Source organism: Anolis sagrei, chromosome 5, assembly GCF_037176765.1.
Source record: "Anolis sagrei isolate rAnoSag1 chromosome 5, rAnoSag1.mat, whole genome shotgun sequence".
Taxonomy (NCBI): domain Eukaryota; kingdom Metazoa; phylum Chordata; class Lepidosauria; order Squamata; family Dactyloidae; genus Anolis; species Anolis sagrei.
In genome coordinates, this window is record NC_090025.1 from 173,284,872 (window position 1) to 173,304,611 (window position 19,740).

General features: G+C 41.1%; 1 protein-coding gene across 2 annotated transcripts in view; it reads left to right on the top strand.

Annotated features, from left to right (window-relative positions):
• The first annotated feature begins 3,264 nt into the window (after nucleotides 1-3,264).
• LOC132775828 (uncharacterized) overlaps nucleotides 3,265-19,740 on the top strand; it is a 44,280-nt gene continuing 27,804 nt past the window's right edge. For both annotated transcript variants that reach the window (XM_060776840.2, XM_060776839.2), the window contains exons 1-11: nucleotides 3,265-3,402; nucleotides 6,185-6,270; nucleotides 7,495-7,609; nucleotides 8,796-8,970; nucleotides 9,614-9,725; nucleotides 11,100-11,206; nucleotides 12,296-12,422; nucleotides 13,531-13,651; nucleotides 15,349-15,434; nucleotides 17,449-17,579; nucleotides 19,452-19,511. In XM_060776840.2, the coding sequence (XP_060632823.2) occupies nucleotides 6,186-6,270; nucleotides 7,495-7,609; nucleotides 8,796-8,970; nucleotides 9,614-9,725; nucleotides 11,100-11,206; nucleotides 12,296-12,422; nucleotides 13,531-13,651; nucleotides 15,349-15,434; nucleotides 17,449-17,579; nucleotides 19,452-19,511 (1,119 nt within the window). In that variant the 5' untranslated portion in view covers nucleotides 3,265-3,402; nucleotide 6,185. The remainder of the gene's footprint in view (nucleotides 3,403-6,184; nucleotides 6,271-7,494; nucleotides 7,610-8,795; nucleotides 8,971-9,613; nucleotides 9,726-11,099; nucleotides 11,207-12,295; nucleotides 12,423-13,530; nucleotides 13,652-15,348; nucleotides 15,435-17,448; nucleotides 17,580-19,451; nucleotides 19,512-19,740) is intronic.

A 19,740-nucleotide genomic window follows, 5' to 3' on the forward strand; every position in this document is an offset into this window, starting at 1 on the left:
CAACTACCAAACTCACAAGATGTGTATTTTTCTGTCTGTTTGCTTTGTTCTGTTAGAAATGTAATATATAATGGACTGGTTGCTCTGACACGACAAATAAATAAATAGTGATATGGGATCCTGGGAGTTGTAGCCTTCTCTTCCAAACTACATATCCCACCACTTCCAGCCGTCGCCAGCCAATCCCTCTCCAATGCAAATCTTCATCGCTATGATACTTCACCTTGTTGACGGGAAGCTTCCCACCTGAGTGGAAATCATCTATCGGACAGATGGCAAGCTATTTAACCTCAGCCAAAACCAAGGTTACACCATCTGTTATAGAACTCCTGTATGCTGATGACAATGTCGTCTGTGCGCATTCAGAAGAAGATCTACAAGCCACTCTAAACATCTTCGCAGAAGCATGCAAGAAGCTTGGTCATTAAACATCAAGAAAACCAAAGTGCTCTTCCAGCAGTCACCAGCCAAATCCTCTGAAATGCCAGAGGAGTCCTCGTGGACAACAAGTTAAACATGAGCCAACAATGTGATGTGGCGGCAAAAAAAGCCAATGGGATTTTGGCCTGCATTAATAGGAGCATAGTGTCTAGATCTAGGGAAGTAATGCTACCCCTCTATTCTGCTCTGGTGAGAGCACACCTGGAATATTGTGTCCAATTCTGGGCACCACAATTTAAGAGAGATATTGACAAGCTGGAATGTGTCCAGAGGAGGGCGACTAAAATGATCAAGGGTCTGGAGAACAAGCCCTGTGAGGAGCGGCTTAAGGAGCTGGGCATGTTTAGCCTGAAGAAGAAAAGGCTGAGAGGATATATGATAGCCATGTATAAATATGTGAGAGGAAGCCACAGGGAGGAAGGAGCAAGCTGGTTTTCTGCTTCCTTGGAGACTAGGACGCGGAACAATGGCTTCAAACTACAAGAGAGGAGATTCCATCTGAACATTAAGAAGAACTTCCTGACTGTGAGAGCTGTTCAGCAGTGGAACTTTCTGCCCCGGAGTGTGGTGGAGGCTCCTTCTTTGGAAGCTTTTAAACAGGGGCTGGATGGCCATCTGTCAGGGGTGATTTGAGTGCAATGTTCCTGCTTCTTGGCAGGGGGTTGGACTGGATGGCCCATGAGGTCTCTTCCAACTCTTTGATTCTATGATTCTATGAAATACAGCTTAATGGTGTAACATTAGAAAATGTTGATAATTTCCACTACCTTGGCAGCCATCTCTCCACCAAAGTCAACACTGACACTGAAATACAACACCACCTGAGCTCTGCGAGTGCAGCTTTTTTCCGAATGAAGCACAGAGTGTTTGAGGACTGGGACATCCTTAGGGAGACCAAGGTGCTTGTTTATAAAGCGAATGTTCTCCCAACCCTGCTATACGCCTGCGAAATGTGGACTGTCTACAGATGTCACATGCAACTCCTAGAAGAATTGCATCAGCACTTCCTCCAGAAAATCCTGCAAATCTCTTGGGAAGACAAGCGGACAAATGTTAGTGTGCTGGAAGAAGCAAAGACCACCAGCACTGAAGCGATGATCCTCTGCCGGACCAGCCACGTTGTCCGGATGCCCGACCACCGTCTCCCAAAGCAAGTGATATCGAGCAAGAATTTAGGGGTCTTCAAGCAGGCTTCTTCTATTGTGCTGAGTGTTTGGAATATACATCTTTGTCTGACCCGAAAGTCAGACCCTTTGAAATCCTTGGGTTGGAGGTATGGTTCCATTGATAGTATCTGACTTCTGGTATTGGCCTGAGGAATGTCAACAAAGAAGGAGGCTTGTGGGGACATCAGTACCCTCTTTAGGCAGGACGTCCCCTGTGGTGAGGAATGATTGAATTTGCCATGGAGCACATCCTCCAAATGGGCAAACTCCGACATCTGAAGGATTGTGCCCATTGTCCTATTGTTCATGCAAGAGGTTTCTATTAAGTCCTTTCAGTCAGGGGATTATCTATCCCAGGAAATGAGAAGACGGACTACAAACAAAGACACAACTCTGTAGCCCAAATTATTCACTGGAACTTATGTCACAAGTACCACCTGCCAGCAGTAAAGAATTGATGGAATCGTAAACCCGCAAAGGTTGTGGAAAATGAACATGCAAAAATACTGTAGGACTTTCGAATCCAGACTGACAAAGTTTTGGAACACAACACGCTAGACATCATGATTGTGGAAAAGAAAAAAGTCTGGATTATTGATGTCGCCATACCAGAGACAGTTGCATTGAGGAAAAACAACAGAAAAAACTCAGCCGCTATCAAGACCTCAAAATGGAACTGGAAAGGCTCTAGCATAAACCAGTACAGGTGGTCCCAGTGATCATCAGCACACGGGTGCCGTGCCAAAAGATCTCAGCCGGCATTTGGAAACAATAAACATCGACAAAATCATGATCTGTCTACTGCAAAAGTCCACCTTACTTGGATCTGTGCGCATCATTCGAAAATACATCACACAGTCCTAGACGCTTGGGAAGTGTTTGACTTGTGATTTTGTGATATGAAATCCAGCATATAGATCTCGTTTTCTGTGACATACTGTGTTTTTGTGTCCATAATAATAATAATAATAATAATAATAATAATAATAATAATACTTTATTTCTATCCTGCCCTATCTCCCCAATGGGGGACTCAGGGCAGTTCACAACATACTGTGGCAACCATTCAATGCCATAAAGTGTGACCAAAAAGGTAAACAAACCATAACTCAACAACATATTACACATCAACCTCAGACAATAGTGAAACATTACAAAAAATGAGGTATCACACAACTAAAAATTCACGTTTTTTTCACTGTCCAGCTTTCAACTTCTTATCAGTCATTGCTGTCTTTTGCCAGGTTTACTCTGCTGTTGATAATCAATTGCCCAAATCATTATTTATTTGTTTATTCCAAACCAGTACAGTCAATGCATTTGATCAATAGTATAATTATTTCTTGCTAGTTTGACTCAGGGTCCATCTACACTGTAGAATACATGCAGCTTGACTCCATTTTAACTATGGCTCAATGATAGCTGAGCTTTACAAGGCCTTTAGCCTTCCTGGCCAAAGAGTGCTGGGCCCTCACCAAATTACAAATCTAAGATTCCATAGCATTGAGCCATGGCAGTTAAAGCGGTGTCAAACTGCATTGATTCCACAGTGTAGATGCAATCTTAGTTGTTTTCTCGAACCAGACATGACAGCTGTCCTTGCTTCCCAAAGTGCCAGCTGCCTTTTTTAAAGTTAATGATAAATGGACTGGTCAGCACAGAGTCAGTGGCTGGAATGCAGGACAGCTGGAGCCAGGACCCTTCCTCTGCAGTTCTCCCCATTCCTGCCTCCCTCCAGGACTGATCCTATCGAAAGCTCAGCTAGCTTTTGGTCAAAAGAAACACACAGAGAGAGGTAAGGAAGTGACCAGGTTTCAACCTTCTTTGGCCAACAAAGGCTCCTTTGTCAGATACTCGGTTGCTGTAAGGTGGGTGGGATGGAAGTAAGAAATACAGGGTTAGTCAAAATGCATAGGCCAATAAGCCATTCAATTGAATGGCTTATTGGCCTATGCATTTTGACTAACCCTGTACTATGCATCTACGAGGCATGGGCAAATTTGGCCCTCCAGGTGTTTTGGACTTCAACTCCCACAATTCTTAACAGCTGGTAGGCTGTTAGGAATTGTGGGAGTTGAAGTCCAAAACACCTGGAGGGCCAAATTTGCTCATGCCTGCCATAGCCTATTAAGCAACATGGGTATGTATGTCATCGTTTTAAAACACAATACTTTGGTGATTAATGTGGACACAGTTTATAATGACTTAAGACATACCAAGCTGCATTCATAATATATTAAAAGTTATAATTTAGTCATTTTTAGCATTGCATGTTAACATGGGTAGTCATCTAATTTTCGTGTTTTCTACATCTCAGGCCACTTAAATTTCAGGCCATTTAAAAATAATGTAGGGTTGTCATGTTTTGTGGACAAATAATTTAAATTCCTTTGGCCTAATTAAGAAAGATCTTCCCAGGATGTATAAAGGACATCAAAATATGACTTATTTACATAGAGTCCAGAATTCTGACCCCTTGGTTTGTCACGTAGTAAGCTTTGTACCAAGAACTTTCTGGTCAAAACAATCAGGACTACTGCAATAAAAAGACACACTTATTTATTTTATTTGTGACACACTGAGGACTAGGCATCATAAATCTCCTTTCCAAACATCCAAATATGTAATCTTGACTTTTTTGAAAGTATAGTTCTGCACAGATAAGGGCAAGAGAGATATTTCTCTCTCCAACATAGGGCACCAAATAACACTGTTTACACAGCCAAACCAAGGTGCAACATATGCAAAGCCGTCCATGTTAACCAGGAAATCACACAAATACTTCTCCTCACATGAAGGCTTGTCACGTAGAATGGGGAGAAAGCATTTTTTTGCTGCCCCAGAAACTGGGGGTGCATATTCTACACTGTTGAATTAATGCAGTTTGACATGCCTTGGTGGCTTAATGCTATAGAATCCCAGGATATGTTGGTTGATGAGGCAGCACCATACTTGGGCAGAGAAGGCTAAAGACGTATGGGAGATATTGATAAGCTGGAATGTGTCCAGAGGAAGGCGACTAAAATGATCAAGGGTCTGGAGAACAAGTCCTATGAGGAGCGGCTTAAAGAGCTGGGCATGTTTGGCCTGCAGAAGAGAAGGCTGAGAGGAGACATGATGATGGCCATGTATAAATATATGAGGAGAAATCATAAGGAGAAGGGAGCAAGCTTGTTTTCTGCTGCCCTGGAGACTAGGATGTGAAACAATGGCTTCAAACTACAGGAAAGGAAATTTCACATGAATACTGGGAACTTCCTGACTGTGAGAGCTGTTCAACAGTGGAACTCTCTGTCGTGGAGTGTGCTGGAGGCTCCTTCTTTGGAGATTTTTAAACAGAAGCTGGATGGCCATCTGTCGGGGTACTTTTAATGCAATTTTCCTTCTTCTTCACAGGGGGTTGGACTGGATGGTCCATGAGGTCTCTTCCAACTCTATGATTCTGTGATTCTTTGACCTTGAAAAAACTACACCTCCCAGACAGGCCCGTAGCCAGGATTTCGTTTCGGGGGGGGGGGGGGGGCTGAATTTTTTTTCACGTGGGTTTCGGGGGGGCTGAGTTTCGGGGGGGGGGCTGAGTCTGAGTGAAGGAGGGTCTACCCTAGCAAACCTTTTGTATTATTACCCCAATACCCCCATGCATATGGGATATATTGAGTATGGTGATCAGATCATGATATGAATAAACATAACAGTTTAAATAATGCACCATTAAGGCCTTTTCACGAACCACCATAAAAATTTCAGGGGGGGCTGAAGCCCCCCGAGCCCCCCCCCCCCCCCCCCCCCGGCTACATGCCTGCTCCCAGATTCCATAGCACTGCACCAAGTCAATTAAAGTGGTGTCAAATTGCAGTAATTCAATTGTGTAAATCCCAAGAACATATTCTGACAATTGTTGAATCACGGAATCATCAGCTCTTTAAGCCGCTCCTCATAGAGCTTGTTCTCCAGATCCTTGATCATTTTAGTTGCCCTCCTCTGGACACATTCCAGCTTGTCAATATCTCTCTTCAAATGTGGTGCCCAGAATTGGACACATCATTCCAGGTGTGGTCAAAGCGAGGTAGAATAGAGGGGTAGCAAGACTTCCCTGGACCTAGACACTATACTCCTATTGATGCACGCCAAAATCCCATTGGCTTTTTTTGGCTTATGTTTAACTTGTCCACAAGGACCCCAAGACCTTTTTCACACGTACTGCTCTCGAGCCATGCGTCCCCCATTGTGTACCTGCATTTCATTTTTTTTTTTTGGCCTATTTCATAAAGATAAATATTTTCAAATTCTATGCAAACTTTAGTTTTTGATCTTTCTTGTTCCTGGCTGATTGATGCCTGATGCCTTACTTGGAATATTTCCACTTTCCGTAATTCTATTTTTAGGGGTTTTTTTTTTGTTCTGGTTGTGCGCTGTTTTGAAGTGGCTGAAAGGGGGCATATAAATTGCAACCAACATAGCCATGTAATAGGTTGATTTGCCATTCAAAGTTAAAGAGATCAATAGGGAAATGATTAAAAATGTGCATCTTCCTGACCTGCTTTTTTAATTTTTCATGATTTTCTGTTCACTTAAAGGATGATCAGGAAGCCTTCCTTTATTTTTGGAAGCTGCACCTCAGCTGTGCTTCGTCATATTGTCCATATAAAAAGATCTTTGCATGGTGAGTGTTGCGTAAAACAATTGTATTGTTTTGATTATTCCAAGTCACTGGTTGCAAAAGAGTGTGGGTCTTCCACACTGTTGTCTAAAGTGAGAAGTGTGTTGCTATGAGTTTTCTAGGCTGTATGGACAGCCCAGAAGCATTATCTCCTGACGTTTCACCCACATCTATAGCAGGCATCCTCAGAGGTTGTGAGGTCTGTTGGAACTTGGGCAAGTGAGATTTGTATATCTGTGGAAATCCAGGGTGAGAGAAAGAACTCTTGTCTGTTTGAGGCAAGTGTGAATGTTACAATTGGCAACCTTGATTAGCATTTAATGGCCTTGCAGCTTCAAACCCTGGCTGCCACCTGCCTGGGGAATCCTTTGTTGGGATGTGTTAGCTGTTCCAGATTGATTCCTGTCTGGAATTCTTCTGTTTTCTGAGTGTTGTTCTTTGTTTAATGTCCTGATTTTAGACTTTTTAAAATATTGGTAGCCAGATTTTGTTTGTTTTCATGGTTTCTTCCTTTCTGTTGAAATTATTCGCATGCTTGTGGATTTCAGTGGTTTCTCTGTGTAGTCTGTCATAGAGTGGTCCAACGTGTCTGTGTTCTCAAATAATATGCTGTGTCCAGGATGGTTAATCGGATGCTCTACTATGGCTGACTTCTCTAGTTGAATTAAAATAAGAAGCTTTTTTATATGTGCAGAGCATAATCCTACATAGAGATGTGAAGGTTTACAAACAAAAATCTGGAAAAATTAGGAGAAAACAAAGACATTTTCCACAAAGCAATTGGGAAAATGCAAGTGGGATGGATACGGCTATATTTTTCCGTTTAGAATAAAACGCTTAAGATAATTCAGATATTAATTCGACCAAAGTCATTTCCAAAAACTGTGACAGAAGGATTGTTACATGAGACAATGGGCAATGTCTAATCATTACAATTCCTGGTCTTGGCTTCCTTTTCTCCGTTCTGTCTATGGAAATGAGTGCTTTATGTCTACTGTAGCCAACACAGGACTGAAGGAGATAAAACATTTTTCTTGTCTGTTTTACTGTTTGTTTGTTTTTGTTTTGCATTCCAGTTTCCCTGGTCTTTATAAACTGTGAAAACCTAAGAGGCTTCTTATGGTTCAAGACCATGTAGGAAATTATATTTGTAACCATTGATAGACACATTGTTCTTTTAATACAGCAAATATGTTTATTTTATGCTAAACAAGATAATTTTTGTAGGTGGCGACTTAATTGTTCATCCCTATGTGAAGGAGGCTTTGGACAGTGGGAGGCCTGTTGTTGCCTTGGAGAGCACCATTATTACACATGGCATGCCCTATCCCGATAATCTGAGGTTAGCCTTTTTTTTTCTGATGTAGCAAATGCCAAATTTGGAAGTTATACATTTTTACTGCAATCTCAGGAATCCTCTAGTGTTTTGGAGAAACACTTTTTGGAGATTGTAACTTTTTAAGAAAAGCACGACCTTTCAAGGAAGAGCCAAAAATCTTTTAGAGTAGAATCTTCTCTTATGGTATACAACCAGATATAATTATGCAAGGCAATGGTTCCAGTTGTTAGACTGAATGACCTGCTATCTCTGATATGTTAGGAAAACAGAGATTTGCCAGTGCATAAAAACAGCAGAGCTTTAGAAGTGTTTTTGGGTGCCCAATATAGATAGATAGATAGATAGATAGATAGATAGACTCTCCTATAAAACAACTTAGGAGCCCTGGTGGCACAGAAGGTTAAACCACTGAGCTGCTGAACTTGCTGACCGAAAAGTCGCAGGTTCAAATCCAGGGGGCGGCGTGAGCTCCCGCTGTCATTCCCCAGATTCTGCCAACCTAGCAGTTTGAAAACATGCAAATGTGAATAGATCAATAGGTACCTCTTCAGCGGTAAGGTAATGGTGCTCCATGACCTTGGAGGTGTCTATGGACAACGCCGTCTCTTCAGCTTAGTAATGCAGATGAGCACCAACCTCCAGAGTCGGACATGACTGAACTTAGTATCAGGGGAAAACCTTTACCTTTACTAAAACAACTTATTTTATACCATGCACTCAAGAGACAAAAATGAAGTAGTTTTGGATTTAAAAAAACACATTTGATTTGCTCACAACCTTCATGTGTTCAGCATACACAGATATAAAACTTATCAGTCCAGTTTCAGATATATTTGAGATAATTCTCTGTGCTACCCAGCCAGGACATATCATATAGCAAAACAGCAAGCATGTGTTTTGAGGTCTGAAGTAGTCTATAGTCTGTCTGTGGTTTGTCTGAAATAGTCTGAAGTGATCATGTAGTCTGCAGCTCCTTTCATAACTTCTCAGGAACCATAGTGTAAAGGAAGCTGCATATCAGAACATACATACCGTAAACAGTAAGCAACAGGATAATAGATAAATGTTACTAGAGAAGACTTGAAGAAGGGTGTCATTTTCAACACAGTGTTCATGCTAGCTGGAAGCTGCTAGAATTGTCCTGTTTTACTTTTTTGTGTGTGTATTACCATATGCTGAACTGCTCCAGGGTGGCACAAGAGGTGGAAGAAATTGTACAAACAAATGGATCTGTACCAGCAACAATTGGTGTTATAAGTGGATGCGTCCATGTGGGCCTCCAGAATGAAGAACTTGAGATTCTGGCAAAGAGCAAAAATGTTGTGAAGGTGTCCCGAAGAGATTTCCCCTATGTTCTCAGCCAGGTACCAGGCAGAAGTTTTGTTCTTGTTTGTCTTGTCCAATTATACACTATATAACAAAATTTGAAACATTTTCTGTTCCTGGTTTGAAAGTGTTATTCCTGTTTAATTGTGCAATACTTACTCTGAAAGTAGATGTTATACTCCAGAAACTTTGTTTTTGTGGCTGCCACAAACAATGTTGAATTGGTTGAGGCTGATTAAATGGTCATTGAAAAACTAGCAAAATGTGCTGCAGGATGTCCCTCAAAAACAAGTTTTGCAGTTTAACGAATCTTTTCCATGTTTTTATGATAGAACCAATTAGGAAATGACATTTATAACCCAGGAACAAAAGTCCTGTTATTTAGTGTTATTATTTCTAAGCAGTAATACACTCCTCACATTGTCTCAACGTCTCTCTTATAATTTCACAACACTTTTCTAATGTCTAATATTTAATTCTCTTTAGAAGGGTATAGGTTTTATGAAAAAAATGCAAAAAACACTCCCTTTTAGACTTATAAGATATTAAGAATATATATTCCTAAACACCCTGTATGTATGTTATCACAATCTAGAATTTCTTTTATTAATTGCCTAACAGAGGAAAGATCAGTGTAGGTTGTTTCCCTCAGTCTAGACTGTGATGTTTGTTTCACATCAGGGTTTATCTGGTGGGACGACTGTGGCAGGAACCATGTTTGTGGCACATAAAGCAAGGATCCCTGTGTTCGTGACTGGAGGAATTGGAGGAGTCCACCGTGAAGGAGAGAAAAGTAAGAGAAGCATCATATTACTTCTGAGTCAAGAATGTAATCCTCAAATGCTGCCCTGTTTTCTCTTCAGAGATGCTTACACCCAACTGAATCAGATATGAAAAAAACACATTTCCATGGGTTGCTGGACTCCAGTTCCCAGTGTTACTCACTCTGGGAGTTGTAGTTCAACATGATCCAGAGAGCTGTTTGAATGGGCCAATAATCTTCCACTGCTGGGGTTGTTGGAAGATTGGTCAATGCAAGATCCATCCTTGGCCAGCCAGGGTATTGTTTTTATGATGTTAATCGATTTTAATGTTTTTATTATTTGTTGTTATTGATTATTTTTACTGTGTCTGTTTTATTTGTAATCCTTGGGCTTGTCCCTCTGTAAGCCACCCCGAGTCCCTTCAGGGAGATGGAGGCAGGGTATAAAAATAAAGTTATTATTATATTATTATTGGGACTGATGAAGGGGAGAGGGGAAAAACAGTGGAAAGCGGATGGATATAAATAGGGGACAAAATGGTACTAATAAGGTGTAAACAATAGGCTGCACCGGAAGAGGCCGAATATATATGGATTTTTTTTCTCTTTCTTTGCTAAATTGGACACATACACAGTCTACATTGCCTTTATTTATTTATTTATTTATTTACTGTATTTATATCCCACCCTTCTTACTCTGAAGGGGACTCAGAGCGGCCTTATAATTGGCAGCAATTTGATGCCATATCAAGAGACATATAATAAAATAAGCATATACATTAAAAACATAAATTAAAAAGCAATATAAACCCATTATTAAAACCACACAATCTGAAGTCATAGTCAAAAGCCATTCCAGTCGTTATTGCACATATTCCAACTTCACTTATTGCATTGTACTATTGACCAAAGGCTTGGTCCCATGTTTTTATTTTCTTTCTGTTGTCTTCTAAATTTGCTCATGAGGAAATGTGGTCCCACCCCAAATCCCCATAACTTTTAATCTGTTGTGAATGTGGCTGGTAAGTATTGCTTTTATATTATTATTTAACTCACAGTTTATGTTTTATGCTCTTTTAACATAATTGTTTTGGTTTTTGGTTTGTTTTTCATTTAAATAGCTTGACCTTTTTATTTATTGTTTCCATTAGCTTATTGTTTATTGTTAGTGTTATATGTTGTGAGTCGCCCCAAGTCCGCTCAGGAAGAGGGGTGGGATAGAAATTAAGTTTTAGTATTAGTATTGTGTTAAACTCTGCTTATACAATTTAAATTAAATATATATATTTAAAACATTTTATTTACTGTTTGTGCTATGCCAATGTGATTTCCCTCTCCTAGCAGAATAACTTATGCAAAATAAGTATGTACATACAGATATCTATATTATTGCCTCCTTTTCAGCTTTGGATGTGAGTGCAGACCTGACAGAGTTGGGCCGTACTCCGGTTGCTGTGATCTCTGCAGGTGTCAAGTCTATACTCGATATTGGTAGGACGCTGGAATATTTGGTAAGTAATGCTAACTGCACAGTGGAGGACAGGACCTGGAAGTGAGGGCAGATAATTATGGATGTTCTGAATGAATGATATTGATTTATTTATTTAAAATATTTATATTCTGCCCTTTTCACCCCGAAGGGGACTCAGGGCGGAGCACAGCATATACATAGCAAACATTCAATGCTGGGACACAAATTCACATACAATACATAAACATTAAAAAAATCAAAATATTAAAATACACCATTTAAAACCGTCCTAGTCATCCATGTCAAATCATTGGCCTAGTCATCTTTCCTATTGCCACTTTATTGCCCTGTCCCGAAAGCTTGGTCCCACAGCCAAGTTTTTACCATCCTTCTAAAGGACAGGAGAGAGGGGGCCGACCTGATCTCATCAGGAAGGGAGTTCCATAGCCGGAGAGCAATCACCGAGAAGGCCCTGTCTCTCGTCCCCACCAATCGTGCCTGTGACAATGGTGGGATGGAAAGCAGGGCCTCCCTGGAGGATCTTAATTTCCATGATGGCTCATAGGGGGAGATGCGTTCGGACAGGTAATTTGGGCTGGGGCCGTTTATTGGGAGCTATTCAAATGATTACATTGGATTTTAAAAGAAAAGTATAAGGGGATAATACAGATCGGTTCCCATCAGAATTGGCATTCATTCTTTCATTGTTCCCATTCACTTCTTTTCACTGTTTGCAGAGATAGACAAGTCATTTTAATTTCTAATACCTTTGTCTCTGGTGTCATTGTAACTGTTAATTTCCCTTTTTGCAAATGCAAAATGTAGTTTGTATGGTAATGAAGAAAGTCAATGGAGTAGTGTCAGTTCAGTGTCAATCAATGGCCCTGCTGTCCCACGCACGGGTAAATGACATCGCTGTCTTTATTTATTTCCACATTTTCATATAAATGCCACTATTGGTTTTATAATAAAGATGAACATGCAGGAAGTGAGAAAAGCATAATCTCTGTAGGTTAAATGTGGTCACGTTCAGATCATGAAATACATCATTTTAAAATTTAAACTCATACTTTCTTTTGCGCCCCTATTTGCACTTGTGCACTTGACTTTCCCTTCCTATCCTCTGCAGGAAACTCAAGGCGTCTGTGTGGCTGCTTTTGGAGAATCAAGGGAATTCCCAGCATTCTTTTCACAGCAGAGTGGTTTCCAAGCACCATTTCAGGTGAAGAATGAGAAAGATGCTGCTCAGATGATTGGTGAGCTGTAGGTGGAATAAGTTGCTCTTGATGCATGAATGGAGTATGGATGGAGCTTAAATAAGGAGTTGAAAAGTCAATGATTGGACTACAGTTCCCAGTTACATGCTTGCTAGAGGATTCTAGAGGCTGTCCAAAAATTACTATGAGTTTAGCTTTGTTTTGATCATGCATTATTGAAAATCCCCTTGCACATTTCATACCTTTTTGCCCTGAGTGAAGGGAGACTTTCTAGAGCAGTGTTTCTCAACCTGGGGGTCGCCAAAGACCATCAGGAAACACAGTATTTTCCATTGGTCATGGGGGTTCTCTGTGGCAAGTTTGGGCCAATTCTATCATTGGTGGGGTTCAGAATTCTCTTTGATTGCAGGAAAACTATAAATCCCAGCAACTATTTCCCCAAACTCCACCAGTGTTCACATTTGGCCATATTGAGTATTTGTGCAAAGTTTGATCCAGATCCATCATTGTTTGAATCCATAGTGCTCTCTGGATGTAGGTGAACTACAACTTCAAAACTCAAGTTCAGTGCCCACGAAATCATTCCAGTATTTTTTTGTTGGTAATGGGAGTTCTGTGTGCCAAGTTTGGTTCAATTCCATTGTTGGCGGAGTTTAGAATGCTCTTTGAATGTAGGTGAACTTTAAATCCCAGCAGCTACAACTCCCAAATGACAAAATCAATCTCTCCCTCCCCCCCCCCCCAACCCACCAGTACTCAAATGTGGGCATATGGGATTTGTGCCAAACTTGGTCCAGTGAATGAAAATACTTCCTGTATATCAGATATTTTCATTACGATTCATAACTTTAGCAAAATTACAGTTATGAAGTAGTAACAAAAATAATTTTATGATTGGGGTCACCACAACATGAGGGACTGTATTAAGGTGTCACAGCATTAAGAAGCTTGAGAACTACTGTTCTAGAGCTATTGTACATCTATTCATCTTCTTTAGTCCATCCTCCTTGTCTCTTGCATCTCATACCAAAGTGCTCTCCCACCATATTGAAAATAAAATGGTAGAGAGAGAGAGAGAGAGAGAGAATGTTACTTAAATTGAATTGCTTGGCATCAAGATGACATAGTCCTTAACCTTCTTTCTCAGCCAGGTCCTTGGCATTGCAGTTGGGCAGTGGGGTGTTGATCGCAGTACCCTGCCCAAAGGACCATGCCGCTTCTGGGCACCAAATTGAAGGGGCAATTCAGCAGGCTTTGGAAGAGGCTCAGTAAGAAACACTTGCATCCCATCCCTCTTTTTGCAGTGACCAAATCTGTATTGTTCATATCAGTGCTTGATCCTAGAAATATTGGATAGGGCAATCTGGGAGTTGAAATCCAAAACAGCAACTTTCCCAAACTCTGGCCAGTAAACATTGATTCAATCATTGCTCCTGCCCTTCAACCTCGATTCAACTTGCCTTCTTTTACTGCTTTCATGGAATGGAATACATTCTAAAACTAAGGAAAACTTATTTGTGTGCACATCGGGCTTCTGTGCCATGGTGATCCATGCTCTGTCTACATCCCAAATAGGTGACTACAATGTGCTCTACGTGGGATTGCCTTTGGAGACTGTCCAGAAGCTTCAATTAGTCAAATGGGCGGCAGCCAGATTGCTCACCGGAGCGGGGTACAGGGAACATACAACTTCTCTGTTAGGCCAGCTCTACTGGCTGCCAGTCTGCTACTGAGCACAATTCAAAGTGCTGGCTTTAACCTATAAAGCCCTAAACAGTTCTGACCCATCTTACCTGTCTGAACATATCTCCCTCTATGTAACACCTCGGTTAAGATCTTCTGGGGAGGGCCTGCTCTCATAACCACTTCCTTCATAGGTGTGGTTGGTGGGGATGAGGGACAGGGCCTTCTCAGTGGTGCCCCCTCACCTGTGGAACTCCCTCCCTACTGAAATTAGATCAGCGCCCTCCCTTTTGGTCTTCAGAAAGAAAGTAAAGACATGGATATGGTACCAAGCCTTTGGGCAGTAAGCAATGTAAGAAACGTACAGGATTATGTGCAATTGACACTTGGAAAGGCCTTGGACTTCGGCTCCTGCATTATGTGATTTTAATGTTTATATTAATATGTTTTTAATTCCATGTTTAAATGTCTAGATGTTTCTCTATTTAATATGGTTTATTTTTAATTTATAGTTTTATGTTACAGTTGCTTTCATACTAGGTTTTTTTTGTATGTTGTAAGGCATTCAGTTTTTGCCGTGAATCTTTTGGAAACTGCTTTGAGTCCCCCTGGGGGAGCATATAAATGAAGTAAATATATAAATAATGTGGCCAGAACACAGAACAATTTTCTTCTACAATCATTCTGTCAGAGAAGATTCTGTGTTCAAACAAAATATGGATTCTATGCTACCCAAATTATAGACCTCCAGTCATACCTTTATAGTGATGTGTTTGTTCATAGCCTCTGATAACCTCTGTTTTGAGGCCTTATTAAATGTATAGAATAGATATGCCAGCTGTCACAAGACTAAAACCACTCAGTACAGACAGAATATCCTTTATCCAAAATGCTTGGGCCGAGAAGTGTTTTGGATTTTGGAAGGTCTGTATTTGCACATACGTACATAGTGAGATTTCTAGGCAATGAGATAAAAAATTCATTTGTGTTTCCTATGCATCATATATACACAATATGAAGGTATTTTAGACACTATTTTAGACAATTTTCGGCATGAAACAAAGTTTATGTGCATTGAAAGTAAAGATATTACTAATTTCATCAATTCACTTTGGATTTTGGAGTATTTGGGATTTTGGAATTCCAGATAAAGGATGCATAACCTGTCATGTTTCCCCTATAAATATTCAAGGCAATTCATTCTTAAACTGAATAAATCATTCAGTGACACCCTGTAACGTGATTATGTGTTCTCATCCACGTCATGTTTTTACATTCTTAGGGGGAAAGGTATCCTGGGAAAGGAACTCACACCCTTCCTGCTACAGAGGGTGAATGAATTATCCAATGGGGAATCTCTGAAAGCCAGTATCCTTTCCTAGAAATGTGTGTGCGTTTATGTGCCTTCAGGTCCGCTGTTGACTTATGGAAACCATACATTTTCATAGAACTTTCTAGACCAGGAATATACAGAGCTGCTTTGCCATTGCCTTCCTCTGAAATAAATTCAATAGTACCAAGCCCCCCATTGAAATACTAACCAGGCTATCAAGAATACTCAAGATCTGGTGCCTTCAGGGTATTCTCCAGTGATAAAGGGCTTGTCCAGACAGTACTTCACCTTTATCCCAGGAGCTCCCACATCAAAACAGAGGGTGGCCAAATGCCATTCCCTGAAAACGCAGAAGCAATTGCTACAAACGGCAAAACAGGCGAGACTTTCAGGTGTGGGAATATCCCAGTTCTGCCCAGAAAATCTGGCTATTCGAATCTCTGTCTCTACACTCAGATAATACGGGATTTTTTATGTCAGTTTGTTCCTGGGTCATACATATTGGTTCCTGATTGGTTCTATCCTAAAAACATGGCAGCAATTGACTAGAGTGAGAAAACTTTATTCTGGCAAAAGAAACTTCATCCTCCACATATTTAATGAAGTTTGTGACATACAAACAAAGTTTTTGTCATGTAATCAACTTTCCCCATGTTTGTATAATAAAAGCACTCAGGAACAGACATGTATAACCTAGGAACAGCACCAAACTTGTCTGGACAGATGGTCATGCAGCCTCTATAACCCAGGAATGGAACGTATACAATGAGTCGCATATTCATATCTTAAGTCTTTTTAAAAAACTCCAAAAATTTCTGGCAGATGTCCCATAGCAGCTATCTTGGGGGCTGCAAAACCCCAGGACAAAGCAGCAAGTGATGGAAACAGAGGCAGAAATCCCGAGAACAGCAAGTCTGTAAGTGGACCTCTTCTCAGGTTCAGGGTTTATTTGCCCCTGACTAAAATCTGTGATATGGCGCTGTCTGCAAGTGCCCAAGTCCTCTTTCAAAAACCCAGTTTTCAATCCAAGATTTCATAAAGTCTGAAATCCTGGAAAAAAATAGTACTGTAAATTTCTTCCAGGTTGAGATTGTTTTGGTGATGCACAGGAATTTGAATCGTTCTCTTTCCAGAAGAGGCAGTGCATCATACCACTCATGATGAAAGCAAGATGCTTTGCTGTTGGATAGAGAGACAACTGTTTAGATATTGCAGAGAGTAGGAATAGACAAAACTTTAGTCTGACCCAGCAGGACCTTCTCTTATTTCTATAGTCTTGTTCTAACCTGCCCAAATTCAAACAGTGAGCAAACAGTTTTCTTTTGCATAGAAATGGTGAGAGCATCAGGATAGTCAACTGTCCTACTTTTAAAAAGGCTCCTATCGATTTGAATGCATGCTCATATCTAAAAGGTCAACCACTCCAAGTCTAGTTTACAGGCAAAGAAACCTAAGGAGTCATTGAAGCTTCTTATTGGGGATTAGCATCTGAAGAACAGACCAAGTGGAAATGCAATGCATCTCATTACAGTTTCTAAACTTACAAGCCTGTGTCTATTAGTCCCTCAAATTTTATCCAAATCACCCAATTAGCCGGTGGTGTGATATGCTGGAAGTTGTAATCCAAGAATGTCTAAAGAGCAGTACGATTTCTACCACTGGTTTATATGTAACCCAGTTAAACTGCTGAGCTGCTGAACTTGCTGACCAAAAGTTGGCGGTTCAAATCTGGGGACGGGGTGAGTTTCTGTTGTTAGCCCCAGCTTCTACCAACCTAGCAGGTTGAAAACATGCAAATGTGAGTAGATCAGCAGGAAGGTAATGGCGCTCCATACAGTCATGCCGGCTTCATGACATGTATGGTCAACGCCGACTCTCTGGCTTAGAAATGGAGATGAGCAACAGTTCCCAGGGTCAGACACGACTAGACTTAATGTCAAGGGAAAACCTTTACCTTTCTATCTCTGCATCATATTTGTATATTCACTTTTCTTTTGGTTCCTAGGTTGTTCTTTTTTCTCCCCTTTCCTTTCATCAATCTCTCTACAGACATTGCCTTGATCAAGAACAATGCCAGAGTGGGCAGCCGTATAGCTGTAGCCCTGAATAAGATTCAGAGAGCCCAGGGGTCAAGAAATACTTTGCTTCCAAATGAAAATGTATCTGCTGTGTCAAGACCGGTGAGTACTTTGCCTTGCTAGACTCTGAATCATTTGCTCATTGTGTTGTGCTGCAGGGTTTTGCTATTTTTGCTGGAGTTACCTAGATTGATTTGCAGAACAGAAACCCTTTGGGGTTGTGTCCATTCTTAAACTATGGCACACACAATGGTTTTAGTCACATATATTGCCTTTATGAAACCTTCCAGGATTGTTGGACTACAGCTCCAAATGGTAATCTTTCAGGAAGTGAGAGCAACTGTAGTCCAACAACTCTTCAAAGTGCCAGGTTAGGAAAAAGTTAATGATATGTGGGAGGCAGGCCTGTAGCAAGGGGGTGGGGGGGTTAGGGGTTCTAACCCCCCCCCCCGAAATTTATCAGGTTAAAAAAATAAACCTGGTTTACTCATGAATTTTAACTGGTTAACCAAATCCCCATGCTAAGTCTATGAGACGCAAAAAATTAAGAGTCCCTCCAGAATTGCAAGCACTATCTCAAGCAAATATCGACAATTTATTCACACTGTCATTACTTGCAGCAATAGCCGATGTAGCAAAGCAACCAAGTTTGGGGGGGGGGGTGTTGAATGCTCTCATTAAGGAGGCCAGACTTGGTGGAGGTGGTTGATGGGGGGGGGGGGGGAGCTGCAGGCTATTGAAGGCTGCTCTGCCCCTTCTGTGCTCTTTGCTTCAGCGTGTGCTAAGAGGCAGGTTTCAACCCCCCCCCCCCCACCGAAATTTTCAACCCTCTCCCCAAATTTTCAACCCTCCCCGAATTATTTTTTTTTTTTTGGCTACGGCCCTGGTGGGAGGTTTCTGAATGTAAAGACAATTACTTAGGCAATCCCTTGCAGCTCAAGGATGATTGTCTTCCAGATGTGATGTCTTGGCAGTGGGTCCATAGGTGGCTGCGGAGCCCTATTCTTGATCCGCATGTTCTCCCGCAGTGAGGACATTGGTTTCCAGACAGAAGGCGGTCCCGGTCAGGATTGGCTTGACCTGCCTTCCTTTTGGCATGTTTCTCCCTTTCTCCCTCTGTCCGTGCCTTTTTGGGACTGGATAGCCATTGGATGTGCTTTAGCCCCATGGTCATGAATATGACCATGAACATTTAAATAACATGAAGCTTGAATACTTTATGTATATACTGGCCCCACAACTGATAGCTCTTAGTGATTTTTCTGATGTAGGAAAAATAATATTATCCCATACTATACTATTCAGCTTTTGATTCAATGAGTCTACTATGATTATGACTACCAATAGGATCCAGGTATAGCACCTGCATGGTTTGAGTGCTGGACTACAACTCAGAAGGCATCTTGTTGAGAAACCCCCTCTGATAGGTTTATCTAAGGGTCATTATAAGGTGGAGTTGATTTGAAGGCAAACAATAACAACAGCTGTTTTAGTATAAGGACTTTTGGAGGTGTTTGGAAACCACTGCAAACGTTGCAGTTATCAAACAAGAGTGAAGTACTTGGCAGGCTTCAAGCAGGTGCTTGTAAGTAGTAACACATTTTGTGAAGAATGGCTAGTTCTTCACAAAACCAAAGGGCGCATTAAACAAATGCCATATGTTGGGCCCTCTTCCATTAACTCTCATCCTGCTTCTGTTCAGAGCTGCCATGTTTAGGCAATTCAGTCTTGGTGAGACATGGGGGGAAATATGAATTGTAGGTCATTGAAAAGCACAGCCTGTCAAAGCTTTCTGGAAATTGCTTCAGGTTGTGGGCTATAGTGATCAGCTTGTTGCTGTACATCCCTGTTGGCTTGGAACCTGGGCAAATGCTCTATTAATAGTCTGATTGTATCTGTGGAAAAGCATAAGAGGTAAAGACAGGTGGCATATAGCAATGCTGTCACATTTTCCCAACTCTGTTTTACTTTCAGGTGGTCATTGGTGGCATCAATGTTGACATCATCGCCAAGGCAAAAGATGCAACAATACTGGTTGTTTGTTTATTATTCTTATTCTTATTATTAATATTTGTACCCCAATTTTTCTCCACAAGGAGACTCAAAGTGGCTTGCATTTAGTGATATTTAGATGGCATTGTAGAACCAGAATGGTTTGAGTACTGGACTCTCGGAGCCCCAGGGTTCAAATCTCCGTTCAGCTGAGGCAACTCACAGGTGATCTTGGACAAGTCATAGAATCATAGAAGCATAAAGTTGGAAG